Genomic DNA, 19,960 nt, shown 5'->3' with positions numbered 1-19,960 from the left:
GCAACAATGCCGAGGTACAAAACCTTAGGTAAAGAGTACAATAATACAGAAATGAGCTATATTCTGTAAATGATTTGCTATAAAACTCAATATACAAATCTCAGTATACAAAGAAACAATTTACTATTTGATGACATACTGGTAATGCCAGTGACTATAATTCAGAGACTCCAGTTAAAATGCCTTGGGCATGTGAATTCAAATTCCACCATGGCAGCTAACAGAATTCAAAATTGTCGTAAATTTGGAAATGAAAGCTAATCGCAGTTGTGGTGACCATAACAAGCACATCATCATTTCTTATAAAAACTCAGTACGCCTTAAGGGATGGAAGACTGCTATCCTTATCCAACCTGGCCTACTTATGACTCCAGACCCACAGCAGTGTGGTTGACTTTTAAGTGCCTTGTGAAATGGCCTAAGCAAGCCCCTCAATTCATCAGCAGTAATGGATTGGCACCAAAAGCTAGTCTTACCAGTGATATCCACATCCCACAAAGTAAAGAAAAAAAATTTACCTGCAAGTAAGTTTTAGGGACCAAACCTTCCTCCCCTTGAGAATTTTCTGCGAGCCACCAGCCATCAGGTTTTTGATCGAGGATTCTTAAAACTTCACCTTTCTGTACCATTGGAACAAAGAAAGGGAACAAATCAATTATACAATGAGCAAATAATTTCTGTTGCAATTTAAATCATGGGGGTGTTGTTTCAAGCAATTAACATTGTCGCACTGTTGGTGCAGGGGGCAGGGATAAAGTCAAGTGAGCATCCCATTTTAAGGCTTGTGTGATCTTTATTTGGCTTTATGTTGATGCATTAATGGTTTTCAGGACATTTACAAACAACCCATTAGAAAGGTGGCAATACTGAAATTATTTTCATGTCCATTTTTCATTGATTTTTCACTTCATTCTCCTCCGTCTTCATACAGTAGGTGTTCAAGACTGCTCTACCATTCAATAGGATCATGGCTGATTTGCTTGTGTTTTGAATTACACATCCACAGCTATTCCTGGTGACCTTTAACTGCCATCTCGAACAACAATCAGAGTACCTGAGCCCTAAACATATTCAGTGATCCGATGTCAATTACCCAATAACAACGTTTAACACTTAGGGGAAACATGAATGACAGTGAACATTGTGCAATCATCAGCAAACATCCAATATCTGATCTTATGATAGACAGAAAGTCATTGATGAAGCAGCGGAAGATGGTTCAGTGTGGGTTACAAATAAACCCCTGAAACAAGATCATCTCTAACCATACCACCAATGACATCCTTAATTAATAGTGCTACCCCTCCATCTTTACCTAGCTTTCTGTTATTTTTAAAAACATAGAAAATAGGAGTTGGATATTCAAGACTCCACTGTCATTCAATATGATCATGGCCGTTTCACGGCTTAGCACCCTGTTCCCACATTCTCCCCATGTTCTTTCATCCTTTCATCCCTAAAATCTGTATCTTGAAAATATTCAAAGCTATGGCCTTGACTGCTTTCTGTGGTAGAAAATTCCACAGGCTCACCATTCTCTGGGTGAAGAAATTTCTCCTCATCTCAATCCTAAATGACCTTCTCCGTATCCTTAGGCTATGAGTCATGATTCTAGACTCCCCAGTCTTTGGAAACAGTATTCATGTGTTTACCCTGTTTAATCCCCGTAGAAATTTATAAGTTTCTACAAGATCCCTCATCATTCTTCTGAACTCCAATGAATATTGTCCTAACTGATCCAGTCCTGCCATCCCAGGTAAGAGTCTGGTAAACCTTTGTTGCACTCCCTCCATAGCCAGAACATCCTTCCTCACGTAAGAAGACCAAAACTGTGTACAAAATTCCAGGTGTGGTCTCACTATGGCAGTACAATACAGTTTCACCTATACAATTCCCTGCCCCTGTACTCAAATCCTCTCAACATAACACTTGTGTTCTTGCATTGGACACTTACTTTCAGCGCCCAATATACAAGGACACCCAGGTCTCAATGCATCTCCCCCGTCCCAATTCAGATCACAATCTGCCGTCCTGTTTTTACTACCAAAGTGGATAACCTCACATTATGGAGCAAGGAAGACAGAGAGTGAGACAGATGGACAACATGGGGGGTGGATCCAGGAACTACAAGTAATGCATGAATCTCTTGAACTCCACCATCCACAGATCCTTGACTAAATAAGCTGCTAACTTCACAATCACAGGGAAACACAGCTGACAGCAGTTAAATTCTAAAGCCTGCATACAATGAGGTTCTCTGATGCATTATGACATTTAAAGTTCCAAATCATCCTCGGGTTCATTGACTTTCCAAAGTTTGGCCTCAGTTAAAACCAGAAATGGATACACTGGGTGTTGGTTTGGATCAGGGCTTCTGAGACTTTAATGAACACTCTCTGCACCCTCAAAAAAACAGGCCCTTTTTGTTTGGTTAAAATTCAGTTCATTGTTTCTAATGAAGTATTTTTAGTCACTGCTGATCACAGATAATATTCAATGCTGATTTAAGTACAACTTAAAGTTTTAAATTATCAGAGCTACTAAAATTAATTCTTTACAGCCAACTAACTTATAAAAGACCTCAAGCAGTCACCACAGACGAGGCGTTTTAGCTATCTTGTCAGATAATGCAGAGGAATAGTAATCCTTTGATATACTACAGGTGAAGTTCAGAACCCTCTTCATTTCAGAGGCAATGCAGTGAGATTCAGTATCAAGGGATAGACTGACAGCTCCAAACAGCAAAGTTTTCCCAAGTTTCCAATGCAGTCAAGTCAAATTGAAATAAAACAGAATAATGGAATATGCCTTCCAAAACCAAAATATTTACCTTAAATGCCAGATCCCATTCCTCTTGAGCTTCAAAGTCACTGATTGTAATGAATAGTTCAACACCATCTTGTCCATCAAATTCCTCTCCATCGTCATTTTCTTCATCTTCATCATCATCTTCATCATCACCACCACCATCAACACCTTTCACAGTTTCCCTCTTCACTACTGTAGCCTGGCTCTTTACCTTCCTAGCAAAATCAGTTGCAGATAGTTATTGTTATAAAAACAAATATCTTGTATTAGACATTTCTATAAATTCTGAGTCACACAGTCCTAAATCCCATTCCATTTCAAAATTTGGCCTGAGTTTTACTGCACGTTAATACATTGTTTAACATTGTTGCTGTCACACAAAATCAGATCAGTAGTGGGTGCCTTTATTATAGGTTGTACACTTTAACTAAAGAGTTCCTTGGAAAATGCTACTTCGCAAACACTTTAGGCTCCAGGAGCCTAAAGATCAACCTAAAAGACTTGCCAATCATTTTAATTTTTGATATGGCTTGGCTGCGGTCAAAACACGACTCCATCAAGCATGGTTCATCAACAATAACAAGAATAGAACATATTTTAATCTATACCACCAAATTCTGAGATGTAGGATTAACCGTTCCACACTGTTACTATCGGTTGTATCTCAATATCATCACTTCTTGGACTTCGTCCCTTCCAGGTCAAGTCCTTCAGTTTTTCTATGACAGGATCAATTTTGTGGGATCTTTTTGCATAGCCTTCAGCACATTATTGTATCTCTGATTTTGTGATGACAAAAAATGATTTACTTTAGTTCTTTCATAAGATATGTGCATCACTGGTAAAACCAGCATTTACTGCCCCAGCCGGAACTTTCTTTGTGTTGATTGGTTTGCTCAGCCATTTACAGAAGGTAGTCAAGGGTCAGTCACATTGCTGTGGATCTGGACATTCTCTTCTCTTAACATTAGTGAACCAAACAAGTTTTTGAGTCAATCAATGAAAGTTTTATGGCACTATTATTGAGATTAGCAATGTTTAGTTCCATCTGTAAATATTGAAATTGTGTGATAGAATTACAGAAATCCTATAATGTGGCCCATTGAGTCCACATCAACCCCCCGCAAACAGCATCTTACCTAGACCCACCCCCCTTATCTAGATAACCATGTGTTTGCCATGGCTAACCCACCTAGCCTACACATCCCTGGACACTACAGAGAAATTTAGCATAGCCATTCCACCTAACCTGCACATCTTTGGACTATGGGAGGAAACCGGAGTACCCAGAGGAAATCCATGCAGACATAGGAAGAACATGCAAATTCCACATAGATAGTTGCCCGAGGCTGAAAGTGAACTCAGGTCCCTGATGCTGTGAGGCAGCAGTTTAAACACTGAGCCACCATGTCCAGTTGATCCCCAGGTTAAAAATAACTTGCTCTAATTAATTTGTGCTAACGACTGAGCCACCATTGCATACTTATGTGTCCTGTACATTTAAATGAAAGTCATTATTAAAAATCAAGCAGCCATACTAATGTTTACACCTCATAGTATTTATTATATGTTAATAACAACACCTTAGCAATCCTACTGCACCTTCCTTCAGTCCAAAAAACACCATTCACCACTACTGCTTCCTGTCAGTTGGCAAACTGCATATCCATACTGCCACAGTTATCAATTTTATTAGGGTTCCCTGATGCCAAACTTTAGTCACATGATGTCTTGATGTCAAGGGTAGTCATTCTTGCTGAAGAACTGTGAAATTCAGTTGACCATTCAGTGGTAAAGTGTCTGGCTTCAGAGAAAACTTCGAAAACATCCCAAAAATAATGGAAAATTGAGAGACAAAAGAGAAGGATAAACTTAAAACCACCATCCTCTCCAGCAAAAGTATACTGAAAAACTATTGGAACTACATGCTGACAGGTCTCCAGGACCAGTTGATCTGCATCCTGATGTCTTAAAGAAGCAATGGTATAGATATTTGATGTATTGCTTATAATCTTCCAAAATTGCACAGATTCTGTGTGTTAGGAAATAGCAATTATACTTTTTCTTTTGTTTTACTCATTCCTGGGATGTGGTCATCACTGGTTATATCAATATTTATTACCCATCCCTAATTGCCCTTGAAAAAGTAGTGGTGAGCTGCGTTCTTGGACCTCTGCAGTCTATTGTCTGTATTTAAACCCACAATGCCATAAGGGAGGATTTTAGGATTTTGACTAGCGACACAGACTAGTTACAGCAAGTTATTTTTAACCTGGGGATCAACTGGGCATGGTGGATCAGTGTTTAACACGGCTGCCTCACAGCATCAGGGACCTGAGTTCAATTTCAGCCTCGGGTGACTATCTGTATGTGGAAAGAAAGGAAAGAAGGAAATTCACAAATTTGCAGAATGCCGGACAGTATAGGCCAGTTAGCCTAACAGTGATCACAGGGAAGGAGCAAGAGTCCATTATTGAATATTATAGCAGAATACTTAGAAACTGAAAATTGGTTCAGGCAGTGCTAACAGGTGATTTTATTAGAGTTATAAAAATCCTGAACAGCTTGACAAGACAGACTTGAAAAGTATAGTTCCTCGTGTGCGTGAGTCCAGAACTAAGGACACTGTGTTTGAAAATCAGAGGTCACCCTTTCAGGATACAGATGAGAGGAAACTTTTTCTGTAAGGATTATGTGACTTTAGAATATTCTGCCTCAGGTCATGAATATTTTTGAGGCATGGATTGCATTGTTCCCTTGCCTAACAAGAAACTAAGGTTATTGGGGGTAGATGGGAACGTGAAATTTGGAACATAAGCAGATCAATCTTCCTTAATGGCAGAGGAGGTTTAAAGGACCAAAGACCTATTTCTGCTCCTAACTGGTATACTCATGACATATTTTGAGATACTAATGACACCACAGGATACGCAGATAGCACAGGAAATTTATCTCGAGGTTGACAGTTAGCCAAATTCTACAATGGTGGAGTGTGTTCAAGATTTTGAATGGGCTACTCCTGTTCCTCAGTTACACTGCAATCATGGTCTAACTTATATTAAATACTGTCAAAAATTCTGCTTGCTATTCTAATTGCTACATTAAGTACAAATTGTGATATGGCTGGTGTCAAGTTGAATAACAGAATCAGTTATCTGAACAGGACATTTATTCACCTAGTGCTACAACACGTTTTAGAACTAAATTCAACAACCACTTTATCTTACTTGTCAGTTTCATCCATTTTCTGTTTGGCAAGCTCTTTATTTAGTCTCCGAGCAACTTCTTGAAGTAGTTCTGACATGCCCTTCAGCCGTCTCTCTTCGTTTCGCTTCCGTTGATCATAATTACTTATAAGAGAAAGTTCATTTGTCTGAAAAAGATGATGTCTGGTAAGAGCATACCAGTAGATTTAAAGAACTGTAGATATGTTTAAACTAAGCTAAGTGTTCATTTTGGTTCCACACTATTACCTTTGGGTCAGCAGATTATACATTCATATCCTATTTCTGTGACTTAAAAATACAACATAAGCTGGGACTTTAATACAATCAAGAGGGATTGCTGCCATTTTTCAGACGTTAATCCATAAAATGATTCAACTTCTCAGGGGGGTGTAAGACATGGCACTGCCTGAACCGGAAGAGAGGATTATTCTGGTACTCAAGCTAACATTTACTCTTCAAACAATGTCAGTAAAGTAGGTTAGTTGCAGCTGCATGAACAAAAACAGAAGTTGCTGAAAAGCTCAGCGGGTCTGACAGCATCTGTAAAAAGAAATCACAGTTAACATTTCGGTCTGGTGACCCTTTCTCAGAATGATGGTAACCAGGAAAATGTTGGTTTATATGCAGAAGATAGGGTGGGGGGAGCAGGTAATGAGTAAATGATAGCTGGGGATACAGCCCAAAGAGAGACAAGAACAGTTTAACAGACAAAGGAGTCGAAAGCGATTTAGCTAGGAGGGTGAATAGCTATTAATGGAGACTGTTAGAGGCTAACCATAGGTAATGTGCAATGGCAGGCTATGTGATAACAAGGCATGGTGCATGGGTTTGGGGGTTGGGACATGCGAGAGTTCAGGCCTTAAAATTATTCAACTTGGTATTGACTCCAGAGGGCTGCAGTGTCCCCAAGCAGAAAATGTAGTGTTGTTCTTCCAGCTTGCGCTGCGCCTTGCTAGAACACTTCAGCAAGCTTCAGACAGAGATGTTGGCCAGGGAACAGGATGGTGCAGTAAAACAGCAGGCAAATAGAAGTTCAGGGTCTTTTTTGTGAATAGAACATAGATATTCTGCAAAACGGTCACTATGCTTCATTTCCCCAATGTACAAGAGACCACATTGTGAGCAGCGAATACAGCAGATAGATTGTGGGAAGTGCAGGTAAAGTGCTGCCTTACCTGGAAGGTATATTTGGGCCCTTGGACACAGAGAAGGGAAGAGGTAAATGGGCAGGTGTCACCTTTGCCAGTTGCAGGGGAAGATGCAGTTACACGACCTTACTTATTAACAGACATGGTGCTGAAATGCAACAATCTCAGTCAAGATGTGAGGTTTATCCCAAACCTATTTTGGGATGATACAGTGAGGATCAAGCTAGAAAAGGGCAATCAGATTTTGTTTCCAACTGAAGTACAACAAGTCTGTGTACTGTCACAAACATTCTTCGATCAGTATACAGGCCAAATATGCAGAAAATCAGATGATATTCCAGTGTGAACAGTGGAAATAAGAACATTCCAAGCTTGAATTACACTGAAAATACTTGCAGAATCAGAGGGAGTTTTACAAAATATCATTGATAGAGTAAATCAAAGGAGTTTAGAATATGAATTGACTATGAACTCTATAAACATTAATAGTTAAAAGGAATATATTAGATGAAACTAGAATTAAGATCAAAGTAGATGGTGTCACACTGGAACAGATAGGTATATTTGTCTTTTGAGGACAAAATAGAACAGAAGATTGCAGATCTGATGCAGAAGTTAGATGAAAGTCAGAGATAACTAGAAGTAAGTTTGTGAAGATGAAGAATGTGTTTGCAACAAAAGACTTCAAGTTGCAATAAGAGAAAGACTCATGAGGTGCTAAATTCTATCTACTTCTTCTGCATTCCTCAGAAACCTGGAAAATAAGTAAAGATCCATAAAAGAAAAAAAAGCATTTTAAATGTGGATGCTAAAATACATACTTTAAAATTCTAACAACAGACGATAAGACAAGCGAAATAGTACTGGAAATTTCAAAAGCAAAAAGAACTCTGAAAGGACGCATCCAGAAAAGAAAATGTCTGTAGTTAAACCATTTGATCAGAGCTGAAATGCCACAGAGATCTCTTTAAGAAGGCAAGGAGGAGGGCAGCAGAAACTTGGGTCAGCTTAGGTGTAGCTGGATGCTGAAGGTCACAGAGTGGATGCAGACAAGCTGCAATGGATGAGAGAATGTTATACAATGTTGAAAATTGTAATGTTAACAGCAGATCTTCTGGCAGCAGTAGCAACCCCAAACAGCAACAGCACAACTTTAGTGTCCAGTTGGGAGCAAGCAGAGTTCTCTTCATGAAAAGTACTGGACTTGAAATGTTAATTCTGGTTTTTCCTCACAGATGCTGCCAGACCTGTTTGCCAGAAATTCTTGTTTTTGTTGCAGTAGTGGAAGAGCTCAGTGATAGGAGGGTGAGAAAAGGACATTTAGAAATAAATATCACTAAATTTGGCTTTCTCGCCCCCAATTTTGCAGAGCTGTGTATGTTGTTGACTTCAGTCTTTTTGAATAAGTTGTGTCAGATACCACTTTAATAAGTGAATGCATGCAGTGAATTACATAAACTGTGATGTCAATCAGTATATTACACCAAGTAATGGTAGTAGTGGGTGAGCTGCTTTATAAAGATGAATTGAACTTTGAAGAGTGATGTCAAAACTCGGAACAGGCGCTATATTTATAGGTAGTGCATCAAATTAGCATGCAGGTTCATTTAGCAGTTAGGAAGGCAAATATAATGTTAGCATTTATTTCAAGAGAGCTAAAGAACAAGAATAGAAATGCTGAGCTGTACAAAGCTCTGGTCTGACAGCATGCGGAATATTGTGAGCAGTATGGGGTCCTGTCTCCACAGAAGAATGTGCTGGACTTGGAAGGGGTCCAAAGGAGGTTTAAAAAATGATTCCAGGGAAGAAGGAGTTTAGAAGGATGAGGGAGGATCTCATTGAAACTTAAAGAATACTGAGATGCCTGGGTAGATTGGACATGGAGAAGATGCTACTCCTAGAAGAGGAAATAAGATCCGAGGGCATAGAGTGAAGGGTCCCATTATAACTGAGCCAAAGTTGCTTGATCCAGGGAAATCACTGCTGTAGAAAGCTGTTGAGGCCAACTCACTGGATGTATTTAAGAAAGAGATAGCTAGGTTCTTGAATAGTAAAGGAATCGGGATTATGATTGGAGTGTATGGGATTGAGAAACATATCCAACCATGACTGAACGGCAGACCAGACTCGATGGACTGAACGGCCTAATTCTGGATGCCTGCGTCCACTGGCATACCACAGGTATCAGTGCTGGGTCCCTTATTACGCCTTTTCTAATTGCTTACAAAAGCAACAGTGTAAACATGACCCACAAAGGGTTCAGTAATTTGTATTTGAATAGTTCTGAAATTTCCTACTCTGTCCCTTGTTGTACAACAGTCCTTTCCCCACCAGTGTTCACAATCAAAAATAGCAAGCTGTTCAAAAGCAAGTAACGACAGCTCAAAGGTATTTCAACAGAATTTCTATAAAATTCCCTCGTTCAGAACTGGACACATCAGGTGTCCTGACAGAATGTAAAATATTCAAACAGCATTCGGATTAAGTTTTCTAAACTGCAATGTATCTGATGCAGAAAAACAAGCCATTAGGATTTTGTTAGCAATTATGAATCAAGAACTAAACAGACACCGTGCATTAGGATTACCACCCAAAGGAGAGCACTGGAGGCGGTACAAAGAGGATTCACCATAATGTTGTCTGGGATGGAGCACTTCAGCTATGAAAACAGGCTGGATGAGCTCAGTTTGTTTTCTCTGGAGCAGAAAGGAGTGACCTGATAGAGATATAAGATTTTAAGGGATGTGGGCAGGGTGAATATAGAATCCCTACAGTGTGGAAGGAGGCCATTTGGCCCAACTAGTCTGCTCCGACTTACTGAACAGCGTCCCACCCAGAGTCATCCTTCTACCCTATAACCCTGCATTTCCCATGGCTGACCAAACATCCCTGGATATTATGGGCAATCTAGCATGGCCAATCCACCTTCCCTGCACATCTTTGGATGACGAGAGGAAACCCACAGACATGGGGAGAATGTGCAAACTCCACACAGACTGTCAACCGAGGCCATAACTGAACCCAGGTCCTTGGTGCTGTGAGACAGCAGTGCTAGACACTGAGCCACCATGCCACATTTGGCCCCATTAGTCGAAGAGTCAATGACAATAGGATTGTCATTGTCATTTTAATGTAAAAGGCTGGAGGTTTAGAGGGGATCTAAGGAAAAATAGTTTCATCCAAAGGTTGGGGGGAGTTCTGAAATGCACTGCTTGGGAGGGTAGTTGAAGTGGGAAACCACACAACCTTGTAAAGTACTTGGAAGAGCAGTTAAAGTATCATGACATTCGAGGCTATGGGCCCAATATAAGAGACTGGGACTTAGGTAGGTAGTAGTTTTTTTTTGGTTGTACAGACTCACTAACTGAAGGGCCTCTGCATTAGTCTACGATTCTGTGATGAGCTAACAGATCAGTGAAAAATATGGACTACATTAAAAGATCAATTCAGACTCAGACTAATTGTTCATGGCATTACTTCCACTCCTATGTCTTATGGTCTTATGGTCTTCATATTTGTTAACTAGAGTTCATCAGTTAGATTGAAACCTACAGAATCCATAGACTATTTCATCAGCAAATGCAGAGAAAAAGGCTCCACGTATTGAATTGGTGATCTCACCCAGCACTGCGGAAGCTTTCCAGAAAAGTTTGCTAGATAAAGCAAAATCTTGTAGCATCAAACAGCTAATGAAAGATAGACATATTTACATATATTTATCAAAGTTGATGAAGTAAAATTGAATGATATTTCAATCACTAGGATTCCCAGACATATGGTCTTCTGCAGGCTCCAAAGAAATGCACAGTTTTAATTCAAGTTTACAAGTCATGTGGCAGCAAAAGTAGCTGGATGAGGAACCCAAAGAGTTCAGTTCTTTCAAGCTATAGAACATACCATCTGGTATCCCACCAGAGGAGTATACGTAAAATAGTTGAATGATCCGACCAAGTACACGAGATAATGAGTCGTTTAACACTTTCAATCTCATAGAAAACATCAAGATCATTAAACTATCCAAAGTATTCTCAAAATTTCATATGATCTAGCTTTGGAAGATTAGTAATTATCTATTATAGCTCAAAGATCAATATGGGAGTCAGGGCTAAAACACTAACCCTGCAAACTTAACAAAAAGTACACCCATACACATGATAAGCTATAATGAAATCGATACATGTAGAATCCTCAAGATACAACAATACATCAATTCCATGTGTGGAATCAATTATGCTGGAATGCAAGTATAAAGAATCTACTTTGATGTTGCAGATGTTTTACACTATAGGCACTACTGGACCAGCAACTGCAGGAATACCAGCATTTTTGCACTGGTCATAATAAATGGAATCAGTCAAATATTAGAAACACAACAAAAACCATTAGTCAAAAAAATAGTTACCTAATTCAATATGAAAGAAGAACAGAAACCTCACTTCCTTAAGAACCAGCAGATCTGCTGTGCATAGAAAGCTGAAAACTCACGTGTAAAAGACTAAATAACCATCTCAAGATAAAGCTAAACATAAGAATACCATCTCGGTGATAATGAAGTCTTTAGACTCACAATACTAAACAAAAAAAATGTGCAGCAGAAAAGTAAGCAAGATGAACCACAAACTACGAATCACCAATCCAATGAAAAGACTGCCATTGCACAGGAAGACCTGGAGGTATTAACATGCTCCACAAGAGCAGCCACAGAAACATTGGCATAAGTACAGGAAATACTGCTTGAGCAAATGACAAACTTGCAAAACAAAAGTGGAGATGCATAGCATATATGTCAAGGTATGACCAACCATTCAGAAGACTATCATGGTCAGAAACTAATGCCATAAATGATGCTTTAGTGACAGAAACCCAGCAGGATATAGAAGAAAACACACACCCTCTGAGTCTGGGTCTCCAAGAACATAAGGAAAAAAAAGTTGACAAGTCAGAACAACAGGCAGTATCATGGAAATCCAGACAAAATCACCAGCATGTCATCTGGATGCTTCAGTAAACTACCTACACATGAAAAATAGAATTATCTGTTATTGCAAATACTTAAACCATCTTTTGGAATGCAGGAGAATGCTGTACCTTTGCCTTTAAGAGGCTCTGACTGAGTGTGCATGCAGACCACAATGAACTCAGTTGTTCTGCTCTATGTCTGTTTTACAACTTCAAATGTGTTTTACAATTTTGAATAAACTAAGCCATACATTTAATCAATCCTTGATGACTGGTCAATATCAACAACATGGCACTGGTGATCAGGTCTGCCATGCAGGCAGAAAGGCTCCATCTCTGCTGCTCCCCTTCCCCAGTCCCAGTATCTCCGCCAAGTGGCCAGCAGCAAAAGAATGTCCTACTTGGGTGATGAGCAACAACTCCATAAGTCTACGCCTGGTGTCATTAATGGCAACTTTTCTCTGAGTTTTCTGAGATTTGGAGAGGGATGGGGGACCCAAGGAAAAAAATTAAAGGATAAAATTCCATAATTCAAAAATCATAATTCCACCAAATGGCAGAAATTTCTCATCCCAAATTAAATGTCAATACCAAGCAAATGAGAGCATGGAGGTTCTGTTGCAGAAAAAGGGCGGCACGATGACTCAGTCATTAGCACTTCTGCCTCACAGCACAGGTACCTGGTTCAATTCCACTCTCGGGCAACTGTCTGTGTGGAGTGTGCACGTTCTCCCTGTGTCTGCCTAGGTTTCGTCCAGGTGCTCCAGTTTCCTCCCACAGTCCAAATATGTGCTAGTTAGGTGGATTGGCCATGCTAAAAATTGCCCATAATGTTCAGGGATGTGTAGATTAGGTGGGTTACAGGGGGATGGATCTAGGGGGATGGGTCTAGGGGGGGATGGGTCTGGGTGAGATACTGTGAGGGTCATTGTGGACTTGTTGGGCCGAAGAGCCTGTTTCTACAATGTAGGGACTCTACGAAGAGTCAAGACTGCTTTCTATAACTTGAAATTGAGATTTTGGGTTCCACTCTATTGTTTTATAAAGTAGGGTGCTCTTTTACTGGAAGATGGGATAAATGTGTACTAGATGACTCAATCAATACATTGGCCAAAGACTCTTCCTACCGAATAACGGCTGGCCCCTTGAAAACCCTCCCCTTTAAAGGTAATCCCACCTGAGTAGGACATAGTTCCTGCCAGATGAGCAGAAATTACTGAATGAAAATTGTTGTAGCATATGAGTTTTTTTGCAATATAGGACATACTTGGGTTGATCTAGAAATACTCTTTATATTATAAAGGACTTCATGATGGTACAACCGCCCAATGGGTTGCATGAAGCAACTTTTTTTTTAAAAGCTTTCAGGCCAAATTCTAATTATCTGGCTGGAAACTTACTGACATATCTAGAAGATGCAAAACTGAAATGCCACAACCACTAAAAGACAAAAGCAACAAGCTTGTTAAATTTTTAACTTACTTTTTTCAACTTGTGTAATGTCTCCAAGGTTTCATCCACTGAATTCTTTAGTAGGATACACCTGTAGAAACCCCAAAGTATCTTGTAAAACTAAGTTGTTTACAAACTATACAACTAATGATCTCAAACACATTTACATGCACAAGCAAATGGTGGTGGTGGTAGCATGCTTCAAATTGCTGTCCCCCAAAATGCAATCAACTGAAAGGATACTATACATTCTAATGGTCACGATAATCTGAACATTATTTTAGGCAAGCGACATACCAAAGTTTATAGTTATGTATTAACCAAATTCCACAATTTTGGCTCCAATTATTATTTCTATAGATAGATGCAGATTCATCTAGCTGATGATACAAGAATTGAAAAGCTACAATAGTGAGGTCAGATTTCCAATACTATAACTAAGATGGACAACAAAGATGTGAAGGCAGTTTAGAATGCATGATGCTTTGCTCAAATAAACAGAGAATGCAACAGGATACCTGGCCCCTAAACAAGGGAGAGATTTTAAGGATGTCTTGAAGGAGTATAGCAATCCAGAGAATTGGGAATCCCCTGAGACTTTAACAGCTGAAGGCATGACTACCACTGGTGGAGTGATTTTAAAAAATTGGAGGTGCTCAATGTCGTAGGTGGCAAATTAAGCACATTATTCATGATTGAATAAACAATATGCATTCTTAAGATTAAGACACACATGTTTTTCAAGTAGACTGTGCCGTGTTGAAAACAGGTGGAGATTACTGTGATATGATACGTATATTCACTAAGTCTTCTTTTTACAACAAAGCTGTGGCTTGGAGAAAGCAATGCTGGGAAATGTTAAGCTTGTGGGAAAGCTTGATCAACAATCTAGTTATTTAAACGTACAATCATAAAGCAAGCCTCATGATCTCTGGATTGTAGAACAGTTAAAAAGGCAAGGGAAATCCTTGAAAAATTCCAAAGGAAAGGCTAAGATTAATAAACAGTGAAAGAAAAGATGGTACCGAACTATAATGCCTTAGATTTATACCCAAAGCACTTCACAGCATTGACGCCTAGACTGACACCAGAAATACGCAGATCATCTTATGAGAGCAGGTTGGATAGACTGGGCTTGTCTCCTTTGGAGTTTAGAACAGCAAAGTACGACTTGATTTAAGTGATAAGATTCTGAATGATCTTGCCGAGTGGACATGTAAAGAATGTTTACTCTTGTAGGTTAGTTCAGGACAAGACAGCAGTATTTTAAAATTAAGGGTTATCCTTTTAGAACAGCGATGAGGAGTAATTTTGTTCTCAGAGGCTTGTATAACTTTAAAGTTCTCTGCCTCACAATGCAGTGGGGCAAGGTCATTGAATGTTTTTATGATAGAGGTGGACAGATTCTTATTAGGCAAGAGTGTCAAGTGTTATCGGATAGACGGGAATGTGGAATATGTAACATAAATAGATCAGCCATTAAATGGTAGAGCAAGCACAAAGAACCAAATGGTTTACCTCTGTTTCCATTTCATATGTTTGTACAATCAAACAAAGTTTGACACAAGCAAAATAAGGAAATATTAGGGCAGATAGATAAAAGGTTGAACAAAGTAGATTTTAAAGAGTAGATTCAAAGATGAATGAGTTTTAAGCAATGAAGTGAGAGCTTAAGGCCTTGACAGTTAAAGGCTTGATTGCCAATTGTGCAACAATTAAATAAAGAGGTCAGAATTACAGGAGTACAGACATTAAGAGAATAGGACTGGAGAATATAACAGTAGAAGAGTGAGTCTATGGAGGGAATTGTAAATAAGGATAAGAATTTTAAATTTCTGCTGATAATTGGGAGCCAATGTAGGTCATCAAGCAGAGGAGTGATGGATAAATAGAAATTGCTGTAATGTAGGGCACAAGTACCAGACAGCAGGGATTGAAAGCTTTGTATATTTTCAATACTACAGTGAGTTAAGAAGCAGAGTGCAACATTTGACAGGAACTGTGACATCCCATAATCCTAACATGCAAGAAATCATTGTTTATATCAGTGAAAGAAATGTTAAGTTGCCAGTCAAAAATTTGGCCAGACGCAAGTACAACTATTAAAACAACTTAGACATCAGCATGCAAGCAGCTTACCTCTCATAAACTTTCTCTCTTTTTTCAGGCTGTTTAACTTCCTTCAACAAGGCATCAATCTTAAGACACAATTTAACAAAAACATAATTTGTGCATGTTTTATCACAGCTTTATATATTTGTAGGTCAGTGAATACATAAACATCAAACATTTTTAATGATGCCAGAACACTGGTTGGTTTTGCATTCTGAACCATCATCAAATTCAGAGATATTTCACATGGTTCAGTTTTATCAACAATGCCACATTTTAATGAAATCTATGGCACTTGAGGATAGATTAAGTATGTTCTGTGAGACATCATCAGTAAGTCTGAGTAATATAAATTATATAATGCTAAATTTATATCACAGAAAATTCAAAAACAGCATCAGATATTTTTCTTCATTTTTCCCCGTGGGAATTAGTGACACCAGTGATGGGGGAAGAGTAGCATCAGCAGTTATACAGCCTTAGAGCTGTACAGCATGGAAGCAGACCCTTCAGTCCAAATCATCCACCACTTCCCTTTGTCTCCTACTTACAAGGCACTGAACCTCCTAACAGATCAGCTGGCATTAATAAACCTAATGATTCAAATGCTGAACCCTGCTAGCACACAGTTCAATCTGATAATTTATGTTTCATAAACAAGTATACAGTTGAAAACAGTGAAATACTGATTTTTTTGGCCATAGATTATAAAAATCCGTGTAAGATTAATCTTGAATTAAACCCATTAATTTCTTTGGACATGGAATAATTCTATGGTTTAGCAACTTTAGCGAAATGAGCAAAGCATGTATTTCAATCTCTATATTCCCTACACAACTCTCTAAAGACAATATGCGCGATTTATTCAGAGATAGTAGAAACTGCAGATGCTGGAGAATCTGAGATAACAAGGTATAGAGCTGGATGAACACAGCAAGCCAAGCAGCATTACAGCAGCAGGAAAACTGACGTTTCTGGCTGGAAGAAGGGTCTAGGCCCAAAATGTCAGCTTTCCTGCTCCTCTGATGCTGCCTAGCCTGCTGCGTTCATCCAGCGCTACACCTTGTTATGCGGGATTTATTGTTCCTTCTTTACAATGAATGGCATTAAGCCAATTCAGAAGACATTAAGAGTTATTTGCAAACTCGGCAAAGGTACAGGATGGTAGGCAAATTTCCTACTTTACATTTTTGTATTGGGATGCCAACAAACTCCCATGAAAAACTTATTCTGCGCATTGGAAATTCATATTTATACTGGAAATTTGTCCAAATTGACAACTGGTTTGAGCAGCCCATTTATTTTGTTACTCAGTACATTTCAGATTTTAGAATATCCACACGTGCACTTGAACTGGAATGCTGGTGGCATGCAAACTTCCCTGAGTGGAAACACTAATCCAGTTTGGTTTTTAATGGCAGAAAAGCAAGATTAGTCTTTGGCAGCATAATTTATCAATTCTTTTTTCCACCGTACAGTGACAAGTCTACTGGAGTCCAGTAAATTTGCAATTCAGTTGCAAATAACCACTGGCCTGGCATCATTTTACCAAGTCTTCAATTATAGATATTTTTAATCAATACGTTCACATATGCTGTGACACACCTCTGGACATGATCCAGCCCAACCAGCTTAGAGGCAGGGACGTTACCATTGCACTCCATTTGGTTATACTCTTATTAATAACTCGTGTTTGACTTTGTGGATTTTATCTCCCACTGAATCATGAAATTGTTGCAATGCTGATGGAAGCCATTCAGCTCATTCATGTCTACACCAACTCTCTGACTATGATTTGGATGGTGAATCTGTGGAATTCTTTACTGCAGAGGGCTGTCAAGGCTGAGTCATTAAAGTATATTCACGGCTGAAACAGGTCAGTAAGGGAATCAAAAACAGAAGTTGCTGGAAAAGCTCAGTACGTCTGGTAACAACTGTGAAGAAAAAAACCAGAGTTAATGTTTTGGTTCCAGTGACCCTTCCTCAGAACTGATGGTAGCTGGGAAATGGTCGGTTTATTTGCAGAAAATAGGGAGGGGTACAGGGGAGGCAGCAAACGTTAGAATTGACCCCGAAGACAGGGAAGAGCAGTCAGATAGACGAAGGAGGTGATAACGTAGGACACTAGGATGGTGAACGGTTGTTAATGACTAACAATAGATAGTGTGTAAAGGCAAGCTATGTGATAACAAGTCCTGGAGTGTGGGGTAGGGGACTAGGACATGGGAGAGTTTGGGCCCTAAATTTATTGAACTCAATATTGAGTCTAGAGGGCTGCAAGGTCTCCAAGCAAAAATGTTGTTCTTCAGGCTTGTGTTGAGTTTTGCTGGAACACTGCAGCAAGCCAGAGAAATAGATGTTGGCCAGGGAACAGGGTAGTGTGTTAAGTGGTAGGCAGCAGCTCAGGGTCTTTTTTGCAAGCAGAACATAGATGTTCTGCGAAGCGCTCACCCAGTCTACGCTTCAATTCCCCAATGTGCAGGAGACCACATTGTGAGCAGCGAATGCAGTAGGCTAGATTCTGGGAAGTACAGGTGAAGTGTTGATTCACCTGGAAGGTATGTTTGGTCCTTGGAAAGGGGGAGGGAGGATGGGCAGGTGTTCCACCTTCGCCAGTTGCAGGGGAAGGTGCCATGCTGCTGGCTGTGTGTGTGTTTGGGGGGGGTGGTGGTTGAGTGGACCACAGTGTCCAAAGGGGAACAGTTCCTGTGGAAGGCAAAGGAGGGGAGAGGAATATGTGTCTGGTGGTGGCATCTCGCTGGAGGTGGTATCTGATGATCATCTGAATGTGGATGCTGGTGGGATGGTAGGTAAGGACAATAGGAACCCAACTGCTGTTGCACGAGGGAAGAGAAGGGCTAAGGGTGGAAGTGCAGGAGATGTGTCGGACCCGGTTGAGGGCTCTGTTGGAAATGGTGCTAGGGGATCCTCGGTTGAGGTAGGTGGATATTTCAGAGGCTCCCTTGTTGAAATTGGTCTCATCTGAACATATGCAATGGAGACAGAAGAACTGAGAGAATGGGATGAAGTCTTTACAGGGAGCAGGGTGTGCGGATGTACGGTCCAGGTAGCTGTGGGAGTCAGTGAGTTTATAGTGGATATTAGCGGCCAGTCTATCCACAGAAAAGGAAACAGAAATGGAGATGGCAAGGAAAGGAAAGGAGGAGTCAAAGATAGACCAGGTGAAAGTGAGGGCAGGGTGGAAATTGGAAGCAAAATCAATGAACATTTCCAATTCCAGACGAGAGAGGGAAGCAGCACCATTGATGTCATTGATATATCAGAAAAAGAGTTGTGGGTGGGGGCCGGAATAGGACTGGAACAAGGAATATTCCACGTACCCCATAAAGAGACAGCCAAAACCGGGGCCCATGCAGGTACCCATGGCCACCCCTCTAACCTGAACAAAATGACGTGAGTTAAAAGAGAAGCCGTTGAGAGTGAGGATGAGCTCAACCAAGAAGTGGAGGGTGGTGGTGGGTGGGGATGGTTCAGGCCTTTGGTCAGGAGGAAGTGGAGAGCCCTGAGACCCTCCTGGTGGGAAATAGATGTGTTAAGGGATTGCAAACTGGAAGTTTTAAAACCAGCTGAGGGAGTGAAAGAAATCATGGACGTATGTGGCCAGGGACTGAACCAGGGGAGAAAAGAGTGAGTCAAGGTAGGAAAAGGTAGTTCTGTAATGGAAACAAGAGATGTCAACGAAGGGAAAGGAGGAGTCAGAGACAGACCAGGTGAAAGATCAACAAGGGAAAAGTGGGGAAAAGTCAAGAAAGGGAGTTGAGGATTATCAGATCAGCCATGATCTCATTGAATGGCAATGCAGATGCAAAGACCTACTTATACGCCCATGTCTCACAGTCTTAATACATAATTAATTATATAAAAGGCATGTTTTTCGTTGCTGTTTGGTATAGATGAAACGCCGAAGCAAGCCGGACCCCTGTTGCAACGTCAGAGATAATCATCTCAACCACCGACGCCCGTAAGTCCGCAGCAGAAATCAGTGCAAGGCGATCCCTGCGGAAACCAAAGAGGATCGACCGGATCCATCAGGACCGTTGCGGCTACCTGGCTCTGGAGTTTGTTGGCGGTCAGCTGCACCGACAGCAGGGGCCCCTTCCGTAAAGCCATGGCTCAGGGACGATGACTCACTGCGGGGTCCCGCCAGCAGCAGTCAATCAATCGGCGGCCGTTTAACGGGCGTCCTTCCCCTCCCTCGCGGACACGGCCGTCGCCATGGCAGCAACGCTCGTG

General features: G+C 40.4%; 1 protein-coding gene across 3 annotated transcripts in view; it reads right to left on the bottom strand.

Moving 5' to 3' along the window:
• The window catches only part of nphp1 (nephronophthisis 1), a 103,298-nt gene extending 83,338 nt beyond the window's left edge, over positions 1 to 19,960 (bottom strand). For all 3 annotated transcript variants that reach the window (XM_048530994.2, XM_048530995.2, XM_048530996.2), the window contains exons 1-6: positions 19,775 to 19,960; positions 15,734 to 15,792; positions 13,625 to 13,685; positions 6,036 to 6,181; positions 2,831 to 3,023; positions 519 to 620 (exon numbers count right to left, since the gene is read on the bottom strand). In XM_048530994.2, coding sequence (XP_048386951.2) covers positions 519 to 620; positions 2,831 to 3,023; positions 6,036 to 6,181; positions 13,625 to 13,685; positions 15,734 to 15,792; positions 19,775 to 19,837 — 624 coding nt within the window. In that variant the 5' untranslated portion in view covers positions 19,838 to 19,960. The remainder of the gene's footprint in view (positions 1 to 518; positions 621 to 2,830; positions 3,024 to 6,035; positions 6,182 to 13,624; positions 13,686 to 15,733; positions 15,793 to 19,774) is intronic.

This window comes from Stegostoma tigrinum, chromosome 4 (genome assembly GCF_030684315.1).
Source record: "Stegostoma tigrinum isolate sSteTig4 chromosome 4, sSteTig4.hap1, whole genome shotgun sequence".
Taxonomy (NCBI): Eukaryota; Metazoa; Chordata; class Chondrichthyes; order Orectolobiformes; family Stegostomatidae; genus Stegostoma; species Stegostoma tigrinum.
Note: the sequence above shows the minus strand (reverse complement) of the source record. Positions and strands in the feature narration are given on the sequence as shown.